The sequence below is a fragment of the Manihot esculenta genome, chromosome 4, assembly GCF_001659605.2.
Source record: "Manihot esculenta cultivar AM560-2 chromosome 4, M.esculenta_v8, whole genome shotgun sequence".
Lineage (NCBI taxonomy): Eukaryota > Viridiplantae > Streptophyta > Magnoliopsida > Malpighiales > Euphorbiaceae > Manihot > Manihot esculenta.
Genome location: NC_035164.2, coordinates 35,073,881 through 35,096,165, shown reverse-complemented (window position 1 = coordinate 35,096,165; position 22,285 = coordinate 35,073,881). Strand labels below are relative to the sequence as shown.

The 22,285-nt window shown below is 34.3% G+C and overlaps 1 protein-coding gene across 3 annotated transcripts; it reads right to left on the bottom strand.

Annotated features, from left to right (window-relative positions):
* Positions 1 to 526: 526 nt before the first annotated feature.
* Positions 527 to 21,804, bottom strand: LOC110613411 (DNA-directed RNA polymerase III subunit 2). 3 transcript variants are annotated; one of them, XM_021754510.2, is made up of 38 exons: positions 21,603 to 21,801; positions 21,404 to 21,497; positions 21,182 to 21,303; positions 20,961 to 21,053; positions 20,523 to 20,595; positions 20,356 to 20,446; positions 20,212 to 20,264; positions 19,947 to 20,011; positions 19,658 to 19,763; positions 19,434 to 19,544; positions 18,708 to 18,767; positions 16,689 to 16,727; positions 16,511 to 16,561; positions 16,043 to 16,141; positions 15,501 to 15,560; positions 15,327 to 15,419; positions 14,992 to 15,093; positions 14,775 to 14,885; positions 14,565 to 14,681; positions 13,573 to 13,689; positions 13,395 to 13,475; positions 12,435 to 12,539; positions 12,273 to 12,353; positions 11,981 to 12,112; positions 11,847 to 11,891; positions 10,757 to 10,834; positions 10,553 to 10,692; positions 10,336 to 10,420; positions 3,971 to 4,095; positions 3,751 to 3,886; positions 3,546 to 3,676; positions 3,030 to 3,155; positions 2,883 to 2,938; positions 2,578 to 2,648; positions 1,974 to 2,058; positions 1,787 to 1,890; positions 1,043 to 1,171; positions 527 to 921 (listed from the first exon to the last, which is right to left on the bottom strand). In XM_021754510.2, exons 1-38 carry the CDS (start codon positions 21,641 to 21,643, stop codon positions 871 to 873), a joined length of 3,459 nt encoding a protein of 1,152 aa, XP_021610202.1. In that variant the 5' UTR covers positions 21,644 to 21,801; the 3' UTR covers positions 527 to 870. The 3 variants fall into 3 exon arrangements, 1 of the variants encoding a protein (XP_021610202.1); XR_006350401.1 differs by lacking the exons at positions 527 to 921; positions 1,043 to 1,171; positions 1,787 to 1,890; ... (4 more) ...; positions 3,546 to 3,676; positions 3,751 to 3,886 and adding exons at positions 6,142 to 6,231; positions 6,329 to 7,267 and having other exon boundaries at positions 21,603 to 21,804; XR_006350400.1 differs by lacking the exons at positions 527 to 921; positions 1,043 to 1,171; positions 1,787 to 1,890; ... (4 more) ...; positions 3,546 to 3,676; positions 3,751 to 3,886 and adding an exon at positions 6,142 to 7,267 and having other exon boundaries at positions 21,603 to 21,804.
* Between the last annotated feature and the right edge of the window lie 481 nt (positions 21,805 to 22,285).

Genomic DNA, 22,285 nt, shown 5'->3' with positions numbered 1-22,285 from the left:
ATCGAGGGTACTAATTCACAAAAACCTGCCAGTAGAACGGACCGATTCCAGACAAAAACCAATACCAGACTGATGGTTCCAATTAAGACCCAATTTCATTATCTCTCAACTTACAATTTTATATTCAATTTAGACTTCATTTGTTTTATAAAAAATAATTTTTTTAAAAATATTTTCCATATTTTTAAGAAAAAATATTTTTGTAATTAAAAGAAATAAAATAAAATTATTTTCTACCCATTAAAAAATTTATTAATAAACTTCTATATAAATATATTAAGATATTTTATTATTAAAATTAAATAATAAATAAATAAATTTAATAAAAAGATTTTGTGAAGAAAACATTTACCAAATATAAATTATCTTCCAAAAACAAACAGATCTTGACCTGATTTAAATTCAGACCGGATCATTCCAATTTCAAATCAAACCATAACCGCCACTGACGAGATAACAGATTATACAAATTTTTGTTTAGCAAGAGAATAGTTTGCATGTAAGAAATATTTAAGGAAATTATATACAAAAAGTTTAATAATATTAATAAGATTGTAGATATAAGGAGAGCATTTTCACAAGTAGTGGTCAAATTGTATTCAAAACTATGAGGTAGTAATTCAAACTTAGTAACAATCCTATATACATTGGAAATTAATTTTGGAGAGAAAAGAAAACTGAACAACTTCACTGCATCTGCTGAAGTAGATTCGTTTCCTATCAAATATTTTGCAGCAATGAGGCTCCTGAGCTAAAAATGTTAGAATGTGAATCTCTTTGGCTTTATAAACATGCGATATTAGTTCAACCACAATTAGTTTGCCTTGGCTTTAGCTAGCTTTTGGAGAGCAGCATAAATCATCCATCAGATCATGCCTCTGCCAGTTTTAAACGAGGAACAACATTCATTGACTGGAGTTCCTGAAGTAGAATAATTCAGTGGTACAAATTTAGCTAATTCATTGGTAGAAGAAGCTGGATAACAATAAGAACAATTGTAATGAAAATATTTACATACGAGAAATATCAAACTAATTCGTACCTGAATTAAGAGCTTGCACGCATATGGCAGTTTCATAGTAGAAATATTATCCCCATTTTTACAAGTAGAACAAATCCCAGTTCTCAGTTTCTGGTTGTAATAACCCAACAAACCACAAACTCTACAAACCTGCAGAAAAGAATAAACTTGAAAGTTTTCATTTGCCTATGGTAACTAAACACGAATTTAATCGTGGAATTATCCACCAGGACAACATTAATAATCAAGAGACTTCAGGAAAGCTATAGTTGCACATGAGCAAGATTTCCATCATGTAATAATGCACTAGGGTGCCATTGCATTGGGAAAAAGAGTGCAGCAAATTCCTGGGTAGACCGTAAAAGGATAATAAACAAGCTGAATTGATGTGCTTGGAATGTGACATAAGTTGTTGGATCTACTTGTTAGAATTGAGCAGGTTTTCCCATGGATTGAATATGAGAAAATCATGTGATTAATTAACAAAGTTATTAACTTCATTAACGCCTGTATTAAGGAAGGATTTAAGAGAGATCATAAATACTTGTATCATCCATTACAAATATGGACTTTATGTATCATTCTAAGACATAAAATGAATGAAAATAATATGGTAAATTCTTCTCTTATTATTTTCTCCCATCTTTTTCTCTGACTAAATTTCAACACCACTAAAACAAAATAGGAGGATGCTAAATCATTCTGTAAAATCCCTCATGCCCAAGTAGATAAATATAGTGACTAATAAGCAGTAGCTTGAATAACCTGCACTTCAAAAGGATCACTAGAAAGCATTAGGCGCTCATAAAGTAACATGCTAGCACCATAAGCAATCAAACAATCACGTTCCATTTCTCCTACTCGAAGTCCTGCAAAATGAATATTTGTCAACATGCACCATTCTTAAAGTGAAAGTAACATCAAGAGATATGTTGATATAGGAATTCAAAACCTCCATTCCGAGCTCTTCCTTCCGTAGGTTGTCTAGTTAACATGACACGAGGTCCACTACCTCGAGCGTGCATCTTGTCTAAGACCTAAGCATCAAAAGATAAAATATGAACATTGATAGGTACAATGATACTTTGCTAATTTAATAAAGCAGGAAAGCAAAACCTTATTAAACAAATAAATGCTAAAAAGATTAATGATATGTCCAATGTGAGAGTCTACATCTATATACAAGGCAATTGACAATATTAAATGCATGAATAAAAAAATAATACATGCAAAATGTGATGAGAGTACGCAAAATATATAGACACTATCCCATAACAATAAGGGCATAACAATCACTTCAAAAGGGTGAAAGGATTTGATATCTTTACAAAAATGAAATTTGTATATACAGCAAATCCAGTGCGAAGCTTGGTCTTACTTCACCGTCGAGAATTTAAATCAAGTGGCTAGATGCATATACTTCATGAGCTGGTAATTATTGATACTTCATGTTGTAACTGTCAATATCACATTTCATAAAACAAATGCAACTATGGAAAAGCAATCCAGGAATAATAAGAGAAATTGGACTGGTAAAATAAGGAGGAAAATCTTACCATATGTTTCAGCTTCTGGTAGTAAATTGGCCCCATAAAAATATATGCTTGTAGTGGACAACCTGTAATGCCTGGACAAAATAAAAAGGGAAATCAGATTGCTTTCTCTGACATCTAATAATCCCATGGACCACATGGAGTTGCCTCAATAGCACATGCATCATTTTTTTAAGTTCAAATTGAAGGTATGCCAACATCAACTTGTATTGCTTTCAGCAAGCTCTAAAATACCAAACGAAATCCCTATATCTATGTATGCGAGATTGCACTTCAGTGATGATTTCTGATTGAAAAGGCACCATAACCTGAATAAATGAAGTCCTTGCCATTGTAGCTAAAGCGATGATTAACAAGGGTTTCACTGCCACACATGCAGAAATGGATATAAGAACATGAAATCCAGAATACTCAGGAGGGAGAAAAAGAAGCCATGGTAGGGAAAAGTAAAGCACCTTATAGCTTCAACCGTGTCCGCATGACCACTTGGTTCTCCAAAAGCACTACCATAATGAAATCTACCACATGAAACCCCAGCTTTACCCCCAAGAAGTTCTATCATCTTTCCAACAGTCATTCGACTATATCAAGCAAAAGAATATGCATATATTAATCAAAATGCTCAAGCTTACAAAATTTTAAGAAATTAAAAAAAAAAAAAGAATGGTTTTCCAATTTCCACATTTGCCATACAGATCCAACATAGTTGAAAATGTTTTTTGCAAATGAGAACAAAAAAATTTTGCATTACTGATCCATGACCACTGTCAAAATTAATATGTTTTTAGTTTTTCATAAATTAAATTTATTTTTGACTTGAATTTAAGACATTTCAAATATCATTTCAGCATTTTAAAATTGAAACCGAAAATAATAAACAATCTTGATACAAATTTGTAATGAATTACAACTTTTTTTAACTTCACATAAAATGAAAAACAGTAAATAAATGAGAGAAAAACAAACTTTACCTTGGAAATCCATGAGGATTCATAATTAAATCAGGGCAGATGCCACGTTCAGAAAAAGGGAAATCCTCCTGTTGAACAATTGTTCCACAAACACCTTTCTGACCATGTCTGCTACTAAATTTGTCGCCGAGCTGAATACATAATGATCAGCAAATGCATGCAGAAAAACTTGCAGCATCTTACAAGCTAAGATTAAAGCTTTTACCTCTGGTCTACGAGTATGGCGAATTATGAATTTGATAGATAGATTGTTATTCCTATCTGAACTAAGAGCAACTCTATCAACCACGCATGACTCTCCTTCAGGACCCTTAAATGTACTTCTATTAGGCCGATATTTGCTGGAAATTGAAAGAGGGGGTAAATGACAATGTACTATAATAATAATAATAATAATAATAAAGAAGAAGAAGAAAAGTACTGACATGTCTGCTAATGCTGCAGCAGATTTTAACTGCCCCCTTGTTTCCACAGGGGATTCCTTATTGATGTAGATATCCCCCGGTCTAATAATTTCCCCAGGTGCAGCAAGTCCATCATCATCCAACACCTACACAAGTGGGCACACAAGCTTTTGCAAATTGCAATATGAAAGTTGAACAAAGAACTATCTAGTACTGCAATAAGAAATATTCACATTGGTCTGCTAGCCAGGTTCTACTTAGAGCGCTCTAAAGTAATTTGTTGAGTTATGGCTTACATATGTTGGAGAAGAATTTACTGTTCACTGAAGAACACCATAAATAGTACAGTGATGATGGTCTAGGGCATTTTCATTATTGGGAAAAATCCTGTTCAATTTGTGGTATCCAATTTGTATAAGGATTAAGTTTATATAAATAGGCTATGCAACTATCAAGGGACATAGGCACAATGTTATGAATAATGGATAGTCTAAACCCATAACAAACAGATTTTATTTATCTAGTAGTTCCTTTTCAGATTTTCCATTACCTTATCTTATTATATTTTCTATTATCTTATCATAGATATCATATCTCAATCATATCACATAATCATATCCCTAATTATCACTACAAATCTAGGCTATTTGCAGAAAAAATCTCAACACTCCCCTTAAGCTGGAGCGTACATATCATATGCTCCAAGCTTATGGCAATCCACCTCTATATGTTTCGTCCTCTAATGAAAAACTGGATTTGATGCAATATGGAGGGCGACTTGATTATCACATATCAGCTTCATTTGGCCAGTATCGCTATATCTCAATTCCTGAAGGAGTTGCTTCAACCAAATGAGTTCACATATTTCTAAAGCCATAACTCGATATTCTGCTTCAGCATTTGATCTTGCAACCACACCTTATTTTTTACTTTTCGAAGATATAAGATTCCCTCCAATCATAATACAATATCCTAAAGTAGATCGTCTATCTGAAGGGGAACATGTCCAATCTGCATTAAAATAGCCAACAATTTGTGAGTGACACTTGTCCTCATAGAGTAGTCCCTGTTCTGGAACTCCTTTAATATATCTAAGAATGTGAATGATTACATTCCACTGACTACTGTATGGAGTTTGAAGAAATTGACTAACCACACTTACAGCAAAGGAAATATTTGGACGAGTGATAGTGAGATAATTGAGCTTACCAACTAAACTTTTGTATCTAGCAGGATTTTTAAGTGGCTCCCCCTGTTCAGGAACCAGTTTGACATTTGGATCCATGGGAGTGTCCACATGTCTACAGTCTAACATGCTCGTTTCTTCCAATATGTCCAAAGCATATTTTTATTGAGAAATTGCAATACCTGTTTTAGACTGTGCCACTTCAATCCCAAAGTACTTCAATTCTCCCAGGTCTTTAGTTTGGAAATGACTGAACAAATATTGCTTGAGCTCTCAGATATTCCATCGTGATCATTTCCTGTAATGACAATATCATCAACATTGACCACCAAGTAGATGCATCTATTGCCATTATGACGAAAAAATATGGAATAATCAAAATTACTTTGACATTCCAAATTGTTGAACTACAGTGTTGAATCGTCCAAACTATGCTCTTGGAGACTGTTTTAGATCATACAAGGAGCGTCGAAGACAACATAATAAGCCTGACGACTCCTGAGCAACAAACCCTAAACGTACCTCCATATAGACTTCTTCAGCGAGCTTACCATGAAGAAAGGCATTTTTAATGTCCAGTTGATGAAGTGTCTAGTGATTAATTGAAGCCAGTGAAATAAGGAGGCGAACAGAAGCTATTTTGGCTACTGGAGAGAAAGTATCACTGTAATCAAGCCAAAAAATCCGTGTATAACCTTTAGCTACAAGGCGAGCTTTAAGGCGATTAATTTTGCTATCAGATCCCACCTTAACTGTGTAAATCCATCGACAACCAATAGTAGACTTGGCAGGTGGTAAAGAGACCAGTTCCCAAGTTTTATTATTATGAAGAGCAGTCATATCCTCAACCATTGCATTACCCCAACTAAGATGATCCAATACTTTTCTAACTGTCTTGGGTATAGAAATAGCAGACATGGTGGAAAAAAAGTATAATAGGAAGGAGACAAATGATGGTAACTCACACAATTATAAATGGGATGAGGATTTCGAGAAGAGCAAATACCTTTTCAGAAAGCAAAAGGAGCGGCTGTTGCTACTGAAGGCATGACCGAAGTACGTGATGATGGAACTGGAGGTGAGTCATTAGAAGTATCTGCATCAGGGAGAGAAGTATCATTGTTAGTAGTAGAAGGGTGAGGCCAACGTGTGTAGACCTGAAGAGGTGGTGTAGAAGTGGGAGATGGACTCACGTGAGGACAAGGAGAGATAAGAGTTGCAGGTATAGGCAAAGTTATCATAGCATTTGTAACATTTTTTAAGCCGAGAATAGCCGAGAAAGATACATTTAACTGATCTGGACTGGAGTTTGTCTTTATCAGGGGTATGATCATGAACAAAACATATACATCCAAAAACTCACAGAGACAACTAGTTGGAGGTCTGATTAGGAAAGAGAATCGAATGAGGATTCTGATGCTGAAAAACAGAGAAAGGCATACGGTTGATGAAGTAGGAGGCAGTAAAGACCGCCTCGCCCCAAAAACGCAACAAAACATTATGATGTATGAGTAAGGTGCAGACGGTTTCAATCAAATGCCGGTTTTTTTTCACTCGGCAACACCATTTTATTGAGGAGTATGGGCACAAGAAGTTTGATGAGTAATACCCTGAATAGACAAGAAATGAGAAAAAGATGAGGAAAGATATTCTCGTGCATTATCAATATGTAAAACCTTAATACGAACACCAAAATAATTATGTATTTCAGCACAAAATTTTTGAAAAATGGACAATAACTCGGAGCGATTCTTCATTAAAAAAAGCCAAGTGCAACGAGAATAATCATCAATAAAAGTAAGAAAATACTGAAATTCCAAAGTTGTACCGACACAACTTGGACCCCAAATGTCTGAATGAACAATGTCAAACATCGAGGTGGCTCTGTTATTGACTCGCTTGGGAAATGAACCCCAAGTTTGTTTCTCATATTGACATGACTCACATGCTAAAGAAGACAAAGAAGAAAGACTAGGGAAGATTTTCTGCAATTTGAGAAGACTAGGTTGTCCCAAACGGTTATGAATAAGCTCAGCGGAAGTGGTAGAAACAAAAGCAACTAGAAAGGTTGAGAGGTGGTACAATCCTTGTGACTCAGATCCTGTTTCAATTATTCTCTCAGTACTCCGGTCCTGCACCACAACAGAATCAACAGTAAAGGTTACTAAACAATTAACATTTTTGGTCAATTTGCTACTGGAGATCAAATTATATGGATATTCAGGAGTAAACAAGACAGTAGTTAAGAAAATAGAAGGAAGTTGTATTTTTCCTATTCTTTTAGCTTGAGTTTGTAAACCATTAGCTAAGGTGACTTTAGATGGTGTGAAATGTGAAACAAGAGTAGAGAAAAGATTGTGATTACCAAAGATGTGATCAGAAGCACCAGAGTCTAGGATCCATGGACCAACAGGTGAAGACTTAGTTAGACAAACAAAGGAATTACCAGAGTAAGCAATGCTGGAAGATAGAGGATATTGCTTAGCTGTTTGGAACTGTAAGCATTTTTTATAGTCTTCTCCAGTTAAAGTGATTGAATCTAGTTAGATTAGGCAAGATGAGCAATTGATTTGCCAGTATTATCGAGTTGATTGGGATGTGGTGGTCAGCCATGCAATGCCCAACATGCATCCCGTGTGTGACCTTTCTTATTACAATAGGAGCAATGAAACTTTTCTCTTTACCTTTGCGATTTCCTCTTTATCCTTGATTCCCTTGCTGCACAGTCAAAACTGAGGATTCCATATATGTAGCGTCACTCTTACTAAGGGAAATACGTAAGAGCCTAGCTGACACATCTTCTAAAGTTAGAATAACTGAACCCGTCAAAATTTGATCTTTCACAGAGCAAAGATCATATCGCAATCCAATTAATGCCAAAACCATAAAGACTTTATCACGTTGTTCTTCTTGCGCATCAACATCATCAGTAAAAAGCATAAGAGAATTAAATTCATCTTTCAGAGTTTCTACTTGACTCAAATAACTAGCCATATCCTGATGATTTTATTGTAAGTGAACCATATCTGACACAATCTTATAGATGCGTTGTATGTCATTAGTATATAATATTTTGGCCCTAGTCCAAACCTTACAACAAGTTTTGCAAGACTGAAACAAATCAAACAATTTTGAATCTAACAAATGCCATAGAATACTACATAGTTGAGCATCAATCTTAACCCAATTGGTTCTATCAGTGATATCAATGGCATTTTTTGTTAAATAATCATCATACCCCTGTCCTAAAAACCATAATTCTACAAATGCAATCCAAGATACATAATTATTACTTCCTTACAATTTCACCGTAGCAATTGAAAAGAAAGATTTAAGAGACTCAGAACCTGTATTGAGGGTATTCTGCTTCTCAAACATGTCGAGAGAGATTCTGGAACAACAAGGGACTAAAAAGGGACCTGAATCTACCAAACACGGAAGATCTGTGACGGTGAACAGTAAATCCGATGCCACTGATCACAAAGGGCGTGTGAAGGCGAGCTAGACAGGTGACTGGACCTACTGGGCTAGAGTCGTCGGCGCTGAGTGATGCTGGAGGAAGAGTTGTCGGCGTGAAACGATCGCCAGAGGACGGTTCATGCGTCGGCACGTGTACCGGAACAGACTGCTTTGAGCGGCGCATGGAGGCGCGTGGGACCGGTTCTAATGGCGGTGCTTCATTGGGAAGCCAATCGGAAGCTGACAAAGTGGATGGACTAGGTGGTGAGACCAACTGATTTCCAGAAAGTCTTTAAAGTAAGGTGGCAGATCTGCCACTCACAGGTAAACCAAGTTTCTTAGCTCTGATACCATGAAACCGATGATGAAAAGAAGAAGAAAGCAGAAGTTTAGAGAGAAAATACGTGATTATTCTCCTCATGCCAATTGGGATATATATACTACTTGAATACATACTAGGTAAGAAAATAAATTAATTCTCTAATTGTAGCTTAATTATATCCTAATCATATCCCTAATCATCACTACAAATCTAGAATATTTACAGAAAGAATATCAACAAGGACAAGTTCCGTGAAGAGAGTGGTGTTATGGATAATAGATGGCCTAAATCCATAACAAACAGATTTTATTTATCTAGCAGTTTCTTTTTAGATTTTTCCTTATTTTACATTATCATATTTTCTATTATCTTATCCTAGATCAAATGGTTGCTTGTATTAGACTTCTACTTTGAATAGAAGTTCTAAAACCTACACTATAAAAAGTGTTTATTTTATTCAATAAAAACAAGTAGATTGTCACGGGATGATCACGGATGATTGATAGGAAAGAAGCTCATTAGAAGGAGCTCTTAACACCTCAGACTCATTAATGAGAGAGTTTTAAATCCCACAATTTTAGGAAATATAATAAATATAATCTAATTGCTAAGGATGTTATGGATTTAATCTATTTGTTATCCACAACAAGATGACTAATTGGAGCCAAGGATTCTTTTCCATTTTTTTTGTGGATGTTAATTCATATAACAGGAGAGATAAAGGGGAACGGTAAATAAAAAATTACTATAGACTGAAGTGCCAAAAATAAGATAGCTAATTGAAAGATTGTCCCTTAACAGAGCTTACTTATGAAAATAATCTATAAAAAAACTAACTAGTTAAGAAAGAAGGCTTAATTAAACTAGAAGTCAATTTCAAATTCATTCATCTCTTTCTCCAAATTTTATATATCTATATTTTAGGGAAACAAAGATGTTATCTTATTGTCTTAGATTATATAAAACAATGAGCATAGGGCTAAACCCTCAATCTAGTTTACAAAATGAATGGCATGTCATCCACAACTCACCACACTATTTGATCTAGTAACCAAATTAGAGCATAAACGCAAAAATGAGGGTTCAGCCCTATGCTAGTATAATAGTTAAAACAGTTGAACACAGTTCACTAAGGGTTAGATAGGAGAACAAAAGCTGGCTCATTAGATTTTTATTTTTTGGTCTGTTCTAGTTCCAAGAATTTGACAGTAACGATAGAGATGTGCTTTTTTCTTTTTTTCCTTTTGTTTAAGATTTACATTTTATTCCGAACAAAAAAATGAAAACAGAAGCCACAAATTAGCAAAATATTAATAGAATACTAAGAGAATAAATGAGGATCAAAATAATGCAAATCAATTAAGAAATGACTGGGGGACAAGGGTAAAAAGGTAAAATTATGATCACAATATGCATTACCCTCTCCCTTTCTTCTGTCCTTGGTGGCCTTAAAATTCTATCTGCCGCACCATTTTCATACTTATAATTGATGGTGTCGGAATACCTGTCAATGGAGCAAAACAGAAATAAATAACCGCATATACTTCATTGGTGCAAGATGGAAACAGGCATGAAAATAATGAGACAATTAATTCATGGGGGAAAGAAAGGAATGGAGTTCCACAAAGTTGTGTACTTTTTCATAACAATACAACGCCCAAAACCACGATCCAAGGATGCCTTGTTCATGACTATTGCGTCCTCTATGTCATAGCCACTGTAACTCATCACAGCAACAGTTGCATTCTGACCAGCCCCAAGCTTATCATAACCAACCTGCAGTGAACTGATTAATTCACATTCCATAATCTCTACCACTTTAGGTTATGCAGCTTATTACCAGTTCAATTGTCCTTGTTGTCAATAGAGGCCGTTGAGGATACACCAACAGATAAAGTAACGAGTCCATCCGAAATAACTACAGGTCGACACATTAAGATCACAAGTTATGTAGAGAACTTATTCTCTACTATGAAAACTTGTAAAAGATTAACAAATACACTTCTAAAGAGTACAAAGATAGTTCTAAAGATCATGCCTGCTATTTTAGGGGCAAAAGCAACAAAAGAAAAAAAAAACAGAGGGAAATAAAATACAATGCTCTATGATTATAGTTTTATAATGGCGTTTATTCCTGGAACAATAAAACAAGATTTCCACCATGTCCAATCTGGTGAAGATGAAAGATAATAATAGTAGAACAGCAAAAAATACAAATCAAAGAGCCATCATTTAGATAAACCTGCATGCTTCTGTTAATTTTTTTTACATTGGAAAAACATGAAAAATATAATTTTCAGCAAAGATTTTTGGCACTTCAAGATGGGAAACAAGTAACTTGGCCAATTCTGTCAAACCCATTTCAGAGGCAGAGGGAGAGGTAGAAGGGGGTTTAGCAACTCCTTTCTAGCATAGCTCTCTTCACTCAGGTTGAGGTCATGGCTCTTCCACCGAAAGGGTATAAAAGCGCATTCTGTCAGTCATACAGTACCTCAGCTAAGTTATCCACAAAATTAAATTATTGAAAGCAACCGGTATTATTGGATGCATGGTTTAACATTCTTTATGGAACAAATAAGATTACCAAGTTAAGGCGAGTGGACCACCAAATAATGACCGCCCTCAGGGTACAAAATGTATGCTATGTAGGCAGAAACATAGAAGTAACTGCAGTAACCATGTTATTTTACAGCATATAGCCTCGTACAGTAACAGCAGTAAAGTAATCAAATTATAACATCCATATAAGTATTTCTCACATATGGTTATATGCATGTATGTACAAGAAAGCCAATTAATCAAGAACTATTATGCAGTAGCACAATGAAACATGTTTGGAAAATAGTGAACAATACAATATGGGACAGGTAAGAATAGTTTATTTCCCGCATAACAAGTATGATAAAACAATATGAATTAAAAGAACTTGCCTGGTTGTATGCAATGTTTCCCATAGCTTGCTTCCCCATAGCACACTGTAAAATGATACAAAGCAGAACTGGAGTGAAAATTTTATTCCATGGAAATGCAACATCCTAACTAATAAGGAATTACCCAATGAAACCTGATATGTGTTTCTCGGTGACTGATTATGATGAGGAAATGGTATTAAGCCAGCAATAACACCTAATATAGTGAAAGGTTCTATCTCAATATGGGTTGTCTCTGCTGTGGCCTCTGCTTCATAAAGAGCTATCTGTAAAATGAAAAACCATACATCAGAAAGAAAAAAAAAAAACCATAGTCTACACCATCTGATGTTCAGTACAGTTTGTAAATCTCAACAAAAGGGGTAAAACTCAAGTACAACTTCTGTAACAGCTAAGGACTTTGGATATTGTTGGATGAGAACCAACCAGAGAATTGTTCTCCTCATTGACATCAAGATATTCAATCAATCCCTCGCGTATGAAGTCATCAAAAGTACGGACACCATCCTTCAAAGGAAGAATAAAGCATATTAACTTCGAGTAAGGTAACCAATTTTTTGTTCCAGCCAATACATAGATCGAACTTACCAGCAACTCTTTCATATGATGCTCTTTAATTCTTGATACACCTTTGTCTGCAATAACTAGAGGACGACAAACCCGACCTCCATCAGAAGCAATGTAGACAGTACACTGGAAAACATTTATAATCTCACAAGGTCAGCTATTTACTTAAACCTCATGGGCAAAAATATTACAAAGTTAAATATTATGTACTCTCTCTTTTCCTCTTTTTCGCTTTACACTTGACAAATGCTACCACAATTGGAGGCTAAAAATTACAGCCACAAGCTCCACAGAATTGTTTAATTTCTGATTTTTATTTCATTTCCTAAATTGACTCCTTCGAGATCACTGTTTAAAGTCCTGGCCGTGATAAGATTTAACAGTATACAACTGCTCACATCAAAACTTAATAAGTTACTCATCCTCGTGTGACTAAATTTCTTTGTTAAGTGAGTAGAACTTTGACTCCTTTCGCTCTATCTTTGAAACTCGGCCTACTTGCCACTATTACACCAAGTTCTCTTGTAATTGCTTATTGGACAGCCAAATACAGTTAGGGTCCAGTTGGCTTTGACTAATAAAATTGTTGGTTCTTTTTTCACTCCCACATTAGGAAACTGATGGCCACTTTGTAATCATGTTTTTTAGAATTTATCTCCCATTCAGACCTAGACCTTAGAATGAAATCTATAATTAAACCATAACAATTTCTATATCAGAAGCACACAGGAAAGGCACGTCACATTACATTTTTTTAGTTAGGAAACCCATTGCCGCTTTGTAATCATGTTCTTATTAGTATTTACCTCCAGATTCAGATCTAGATATCAGACTATTTCATCAATATTTTAAACCATAATGACTCCTATATCAGAACCACAATCATATAGCAAAATTGCAGCTTGTTACACATTTCAAAAACACAGGAGCAAGCTTTTTATTTTGATATATATTTCAAAGAGATGTGAAGCAAGGAAGTACCTGCTTCTCATTCACAAAGACGCTCACAAACTCGCCAACTTTGCCAGCTCTTCGGAGCTTCCTCATTGCAGTAGCAAAATGCTGCAGAAAGGTTTAGGGAAGAAGATGGAACAAGAAAGTTCTTGGGAAGGAACAACATACTTTGTACTTTATTGACCTCAATGAAACCACATTTTACCTGTGGCCTCCTGTGCTTGCCAAGAATCAGCCCGTTAAATATAACCAGAAAAGAATTTGGTGAGTGAAGCTCTTCTCCAGAGAGAAGTTCCAAGTCTTCAACACCCAAACAATAGCACTATTGCAGCCAATGTCACAAAGTGTTATTAGTTTTTTCAACTAAAATAATAAGAAAAGCATATATGCATGCACACACAGACCAATCAAGCATGCAAGCCTATGAATCCATAGAGCTAGTAACTGAAAATGAAGCATCATAAATATGCAAACAAATAGAAAACTATTCAGACTGTCAGCTTCTGCTTCTTAACTTCCATAAGAATCTTGAGAAAGTTGAAAATACAATTTTCTGCAAATATATTGTCTAACTATGCCATCTTTACTAGGCTCTGCCAAACTACAACATGTGGATTTCACAAAGATTTCCAAACTAGTTTCTAAAAGAATTTGAATAAGAATAGAGATCAACTGTGAAAAGGACTGCAAATGAAGTGGAAGGTGTTTTTCCCCCATGTTTAGTAACTCGTACATGGCATAAAATTAACATTGGCTTGCATATGCAGAAACACATGATTCAACAAGAAATATATCAACGAATACTAGTAAAGCATGCCAAACAAAAAATACAGTACATCAAAACATCCAAATTTCAAGAGAATGCACAACGAATAATTTGATAGATACATATATAGAATTCAAATTAAATTACTTGCTAGCAAAAAAAAAGTGAATTCAGACTCCCAAAATGTCAAGAGATAACTTGATAGACATGTAGATATATAGAATTCAAATCCAAGTACTTGATAGACTTGGATTTGCATACATCCTAATAGTAATTTACCTATCAATTGGGCAATAATCACAAAATTTACCAAAAATGCATTATTATGTTAAATGATGCATATTAAGAAACACAACCTCATCCATGGCAATATTTGAGACATTTTGATTAGCCTTCACAACCAAAACAAATTTAACTAACTCAAGACATACCAAAGAAATTAATGGACCCTCTTCTTCATCAGTTGTAACATGAGTCATTAGGGCCAAGTTCTTTACTAGTCCACAAGCTTCACCTTCTGGAGTATCACAAGGGCAAAGCATGCCCCACTAAAACAAAATTGCAGGATGTTCACAATCAAGTAACATAAAAAGATCAGGAAATGAATGTATAAGACAAAGTATTAGAGACATTAACATTACCTGACTTGGTTGCAATGCTCTAGGTCCACTTACTTTCCTGGACTTCTCAAATTGTGGTGAAACTCTTGTCATGTGGCCCAAAGATGCAATAAAGGATAATCTAACTAACACCTTTCAGCAAAGGATTCTCTATCAGTTTATCGTAAACCAATAAAGCCATAAGCAATACAAAAAGTGAAGCTAGTATTGCGTGATTATCATGATAAGAGTATAGAACCTGTGTCATGCCCTTCCTGTGCATCTTAAACCGTTTGACATCAAAGTTTCCAGTAGAAAGGGTCCTTTCTAGCCCATTAGTAATACTATCTCTGACTAAATACTAAATCCAGAAGAAAGGAAAAGGAAGGAACAAAAGGAATTATTGATGCAAAATAAATAACATAGAAATGTACAAGCACATATAAATGCATGATCATGCATTTTATATAGACATGTATTTTGGATTCCAACTATTAATAAATTGACCTTTACAATGAAGATAAAAAAAACATCTAAATTCGATAATGAACACCACAGAAACTAGGCTTTGAATCAATAGCATCCAAAACTTACTTGGGAAAGGTCAAACCGACTGGACCGGTTTTGCTTTGTTAACACATTATCAATTGTCCTCTGAACCTCAGTGATCATAGTCTTAAACAGATCCTGCAATTTCAATGGTTGAGGGAGAGAGCTTTTGAGACAGTAAGTTGGAAATGCTAGCATTTACAAGAATAACCATAATACCTCAAAAAGCAGAGAAATTAACTGGCCAGATAGCTCCAATCGCTTGTTACCCACATAATCCTGTCAAGTTAATGAAGACAAGTCATTTAAAATATACAATAACCAAACAACCCACACACATGTTGATTCCTAATCTTGTTATTAGTCAATCTGGAACTGATTCGAAGGGGTGTTGCTCACTGATACACCTGTTCTACCACACAAATGTAGAACATTTTGAAAAGCAGAAAGGGAAAAAAAATAATGACAGCGTCCAAGGCAAATATATGACATGAAACTCAAATGCAGGAAAATGATCCTACACTTTCATCGAGCCAACACATGATATTTCAGTGAACTCAAATGATTGCAATTCTTTACACAATTTGAGTACCTTGCTGGTTCTGGAGTTTAAACTCTTACGGTTCATGAGTTGACTCCAATTTCTTAAAACACCAAGTACAACGCATCAACCACAAAAAGCTTTAGGTTGTTTTCAGATTAATCTAATGTTATAGGCAAATAAGACATGTTCACGCATTGTATAGAACAAAGTCAATCACCTTATCATCCAGTGCATCCTTGTTTAACATAGCCTCCATCATCCTCCGCAACATTACCGCAACATATATACATTTTGGACGAAAATTATTTTTATGTACCTAAAAGAAGGAAAAGCAAAGGGTGAACAACTGCCCAGTTAAAAAGTGCATTTAAAATGCAAATCTAACGCATTGTATAGAAGATTTAGGTCCAGTGGAAACTGAGGAAGGAAAGCTAATAAAGGTAATGTACTGAAATGTATGTGAACGTTAATTAACTTAACTTTGTTTGGGAGTTCGAAAAAGAGAATGGGAAGTTAATGGGAATAGAAGTATTTAAGAACTTCATGTTACACTCTAAAACCAAATTTGAGCTAATGAACAATAAAAATAGATTCCATCACAAGGTTAGGACTTTGGAGATTAACTTCCATTGTTCCACCTGGTAACTACCTCTACCAGTCCCTACACAGTGTAAGAGAATCATACCGGAACATTAGCAACAAACACATCTCGAAGTATACCCAAAGCTCTATTTTCCTGTGAAAAATATCATATTACATGTTAACTCAATTTCAGCCAAAAAAGCCATTATACAAATACTTGGTGTTAGATACCATTTAGTGTCTTTTTTGTATACATAAAGAGAGAATGAAGAATGAAAGACCTTTCCAGATGAATAACTGGCATATGTAGACATCTTCACCTGCAACAGCAAGCAACTAACATGAAAACTTGAAAAGGAGCTAAAACTATGTTCATAGAATGAACAGGAAAAATAAAATTAAGCAAGATAGAATATATAACACTATGAGAATTTAAGGGGAAAATAAAGGAAAAAGGAAAATATACTATAGAAACCAAGGTAAATGACCAAAAGGTGGGATTTATAAAACTTATTTACCAAAAGTTGTTGAGTTGAAACTTATTTACTAAAAGGTGGTGGTTTTTAGTCAGTCGCAACTTAAAATCTGGCTATCTTTTTATCAGAAAAAAATTCAGTAGCAACTCTAATCGAGAGCTGGACACAACTTCAAGTTGAGTCCAGCCCTGATTTCAAAAGAAAAATATTTGGGTTGCGCCATTTATAAAAAAATTCTAATATAAATTTATAAAAATTTTAATGCATAAATTATTAATTTATTAAATATTTTATTATTTAAATTTAAAATTAATAATAATAATAAAATTTAAAAAACTAAGGGATGTCCAGCGGCTGTAAAAGAAAGCTGGATGCGACACAGCTCTCAATTTTTTTTTCCTTTTGAAATCAAGGCTGGATGCAACTTAAAGTCAGCATCCTGCTCTGATACGTCACCCAGTCGCGACTGGATTTTTTTTAATATAAAAATAGCCAAAATGTGATTTTGGATTGCAAATAGCTAAAAAACACACCTTTTAGTAAATAAGTTTCAACTCAACACTTATAAATAAGTTCTATAAACACCATCTTCTGGTCATTCATCTTAGAAACCATCTAAGAATAGGACAATAATTTAAAAGATGCACAAATAATCAGCACAGGAGATTCCTTGTACGCATGTCAAATCTCAAAATGCACAAAGCAGAAGCATAATGATTGGAAACAAAGGATAAAGCCTCAATCAGTTAATCTAAATCGTTGATGATGCTAGATGGATGCATCATGTCTCAAGAATAAGCACACTACAATTGAAGGTCATCCAGTATTTCCTTCTTCAAATATTGCATACTCCTTAACTACTGCTACCATGAGCATAAACCAATCGACTTCATCATCCTTGTGATGTTTCTGTGCAGAGATTGGAGGATATCATCCATAGTGATTCCTTTACAGTAACATAGGTCTAAAGCAATGTTATATGGACAAGATAGTAATGCTTGACATGAATATAAGCGGAAAGTTTCAATTCAACAAATACTCAAAATTTAGATGCTGTCTAGCTGGGAGTTGTCCACCTATGTAAACAGAAGATAATTAGTTCTATTCTCATGATTTGCATGCTTTCTATGTTCACAGAAACTGCAAAATGAAGAGGTAAACAATCTCACCCAGTTAGAAATACCTAATTTTAGGGTTAGCCAACATAGTAAACCTCACAACATGTGGATTTTGGACTCAAAACAATCTCCACGTCAAAGCCATTTCAATAGAAGTTTAATTGCTGAGACAGCCATTTTAACCACAAAAGCTAAATTTTTTTTGTAGAGAAGCAGACAAGCCTTTGTTTCCCTACTTGTATTCCCTTCTTCTCACCCACTGCCAACTCCCCTTACCTCTTCTCCTTTTTCAGCTTCCCCAAACTTAAAGAAACTCTATCAAAATCACATTAAAGTTCACCATAATGATGGTAGAATTACCAAGGTCCTCTGTGACACTCCTTTTCATGGTGACCACCAACCCTTGATGCTCCTTTAGGTATTTATTGACAATGTTTTTACATATTAATCCAATGTTTAGTTTATTGTCGATTTGAATCATTTTGCTAATAGTTTAAAAACAAGAGAAGCAAAAGCCAATTTAGTCCAATTCTGCAACACCATTTCCAATTCTATTATTTAAACCTTGATTAGTCCTTAAAATGCAAGAGATTTACAAAACCATTAATACAGTTACGCTCACTTCAAGGTTTCATTAGAATCTAATAATTGTGGAATTAAAAGCCAAAATCACCAAATATTATTTCAGCACATAGCAAGGGTATACCTTTCCTTCAAGGTACTCCAAGGCTTTTTGTTGCGTGTATATATTCAGACCTGAGCATTCCTGGTATCAAAAAAAAAAAACTTTAAAGGAGAGCAGCCCAAAAATTTTTAGGCAAATATGAAAAGAAAGTGGATGGAGTAAGGTTTAAAGTCCATATTTTAGAAATTCAGAGGTGTAGGACACAAATGTATGTGAAACGATGAGAGAGAAAGAAAGATGCTAACTATTTTCCGCTAGTGACTGTTTTGGTGTTCTTTTTCAACTTAAATCAAAATGTTTGGTAATGATATCCAGATGGATCACATGAAAAGGATAATGAGCTCCCAGCTGTAATGCAATGGCAACATACTTTAAAATAACAATAGGGTAACTTCAAAATTATAGTGTCCCCTTAAGAGAAAATAGTGAATGTTCTGCAGACTAAATAAACACTTAAGCATCTCAGAAGGTGCAAATGTTCACGACATATGGGAACTATCAGTAAGACATGCTAGTTTCCCCCAAAATATAAATATAATTTTCTTTCCAATTTCAGATAATTATAGAATGTTATATAGATAGGAATTGGAAGAGCTTCATTAAATCCAGATTTCCTGATAAACATTCCAAGCATACTGGATATGAAAAATGTTTTATTGTAATGACCAATTTACTACCAATAACATTGATGTGTAATAAAATTGTTTGAAAAGTTAATTAACTCGATAGAATTTCAAGGGCGATTACCTCAATAGATGGCAAGAGTAGGGCACCATATCGAGGATCTCTTCCCAACATCTGTACAACCTCTTGATCACTCTCCATGCCCATAGCCTTGATTACCACCATAATAGGAATCTATACAAAAATTTATAAGTATTGAACCCGGTCAACCTAAAACAACTATTTGAAAGACACTGAAGTGAAACTAAAAAGAAAGTGGACAAGAATAAATAATCTGAAAAGGAGACCTTCTTTGCAAATTGATTGAGACATAAATAAATCTTCTCCTTCTCCATCTGAATGACTGTTTTGCTTTTTGTTGCCTCTGTGCTGCTTGTAACAGATGCATTTATACTGAAAACAGAGAGCAAACAAAGGGGTCAAAAACATTAAGCAAAATTAAATTCAGGAAAAAAAGTAACAATATCAACTAAAAATGTCATCAGAATATCCAACACATTACCACTGCGTGAATAAAACCATCCTACTAACAAAAATAATATGAATGATGGTAAGAGAGAGAGAAGAGGAACTCACTTTCCCTTCTTATCAGTATCAATAATTATTCTATTCTTTGAAAGTTGCTCTTGAATTAAAATCACCTGTAAGATATTGGTTGTGTTAATACAACACTGTGGAATATGGTATAGAAGTAATACATATCATCTACAAGAAGAACGCATATTATAAAGCAATCAAAATATGAAGCAACCACAAGCACATGCATATGCATAGTTTGTTGTGTTAAAAAACTATTTCTTCTTCACAAAATCAAACTAGAATAGAAGATTAGAATTTTCACCTTTTCTGTCCCTTTTATAACAAAATATCCTCCAGGATCTAGGGGGCACTCACCTAAAGCCAACAGAAAAAAGTAATTAGCAATTCTACGTGGACAAAAAACAAATAACAATGGAAATTCATATTTGAGTTAGTGCACACAAACCAAGTCTTGCAAGTTCTGCTTCATCTTTTCCATATAATACACAACTGCGACTCCTTAACATGATAGGCATTCTCCCAATAACAACATCATTCTGAAAGAAAGCTATACATTTAACATTCAAAATTACCTTTCAAGGAAAATAGATATCACAATTATGCTCTAACTACCTTTTCCACTCTGGTCTTTTGATCATGACTTCCTTGAATATACTCTACATTGACCATTATTGGCGCAGCATAACTGAAATTAATGTCATTTACACAATTTCAAATATAAATACTACAAGTGCCATACAATTGCAAATTATAACTCATCAGCTTGCAATCCAGAACCCTACATGTATATGTAAAAGTAATATGCATGCACATAAAGTAAGAGATAACATACATAAATAAACATGATTAAAATTTAAGAAGGGGGAAAGCTACAACATGGAGAATGAAGAATTTCTTGCTTCCTTCAAGACTGTATCATGGAAAAATATCACTCTTTTGTTATTCCACTGAGATGTAATGCCTCTGTGATAATGCTCAACAGAATGAAACAAAAGCAATAATAACAATGAAAAATCCAATATACACAAGTGAGCATGAATGGCTGCATACGTCATATCAGATAACCGGCACATATGAGGGCTAAGCTGTTCACTGATAGTGTCCACCATCACTGAAGGTGTACCAATCCTAACATCTTTAAACCTGGAGATTTAACCCAGGAGCAAACACACACACCACGGACAAAAGAAGAATCAGTTTAGCAACTAATATTATTCAACAACAGAAAGAGGGCATTTAAAATATCAACCCACGATCAGAAAATTGGGTACCTGAGATAAATGCCCGGATCAACAGTGGATACAATGCGATCATTGGCACGCACAATCTTCTTTATACCAATGTTCACAAAATAATTAAACGAGTCCAAATGCTGCTTCACGAGACCTCTCACCTAACCATAATAACCGTACGTAATAATTCAAAAAAATTAAAAACACACTACACTTCACATGCCTTGCTTTATATCACACAAATATGCATTTAGTAATTACCTTCAAAAACTCGGGAAGAAGCGCGAATTTATCAACAGCAGATTTGATGGGAGCAGTAAGCTTTTGCTTATCAATGAACTCACCCACGTTTGGCCTTGTTTACACAGTCAATCAATAATCAAAAAATAAAAAATAAAACCCTCGAAATAAACTAGAAAACAAAACAAATAAATCTCAGAATGAAGGAGAAGAACCCTACTCCTGGTTTCCAGTAGAATGGTCTGCCTGCATGAGACCCATGGATGCTTTGCTCTTGTTGCTAAAATCAAACGACGATAATTTGACAATTACTTGTTTTGAGTTTGATTTTGTCCCTTTTCTTCTACTATAAACGGAGGGCGGTGTGCTTCAATTTGCAGTTGATTACCTTAAACCCTCCTGTCTAATTTTCTCCTAAATCGCTCGGTTCACCCTAAATAAAATAAAATAAATCCAAACTTCATTTAATTTTAAAATTTAAAATAAATTAATTATAATCCATACTAATTTTATTTCAAATAAAAGTCTAGTTAAATTAATTACTATTTAAAAAAATTTCAAAATTTATTTAACGTTTTTAGATGCAAATAGAAAAAAAATTATTAAATGATGACAAAAAATTAAGAGGGTAAATCTCTTATATTTATTTAAATATATTTTATTATCGAATTAAGAAAATAAGTTAGAAAGGAAATATTTTTTGAAATGAAAAAAAATCAATGGATAAAATTTAATTTGATATAGTGAAAATACAAAAGCTTCAAAAATTAGATTTTGAAAATAGAGAACCTTGCCATATTTTAGGTTGTAAAAGTAATTTTATTATAAATTAAAAACATCTATAAACCCTTTTAAATAAATAATTAGTTTTCAAAATTAAATATTATGTCATATTTTTATAAG

Bases quoted from the DNA above. Each gene is read 5' to 3' on its own strand.
- LOC110613411 (XM_021754510.2), bottom strand. From the start codon at position 21,643: ATGGGTCTCATGCAGGCAGACCATTCTACTGGAAACCAGGA. The intron at 15,094-15,326 runs GTAAGTTTTGGA...TTCTGGATTTAG, and splicing joins GTCGGTTTGACCTTTCCCAA to TATTTAGTCAGAGATAGTAT. The intron at 14,886-14,991 runs GTTCTATACTCT...CTTTGCTGAAAG, and splicing joins ACAGGAAGGGCATGACACAG to GTGTTAGTTAGATTATCCTT.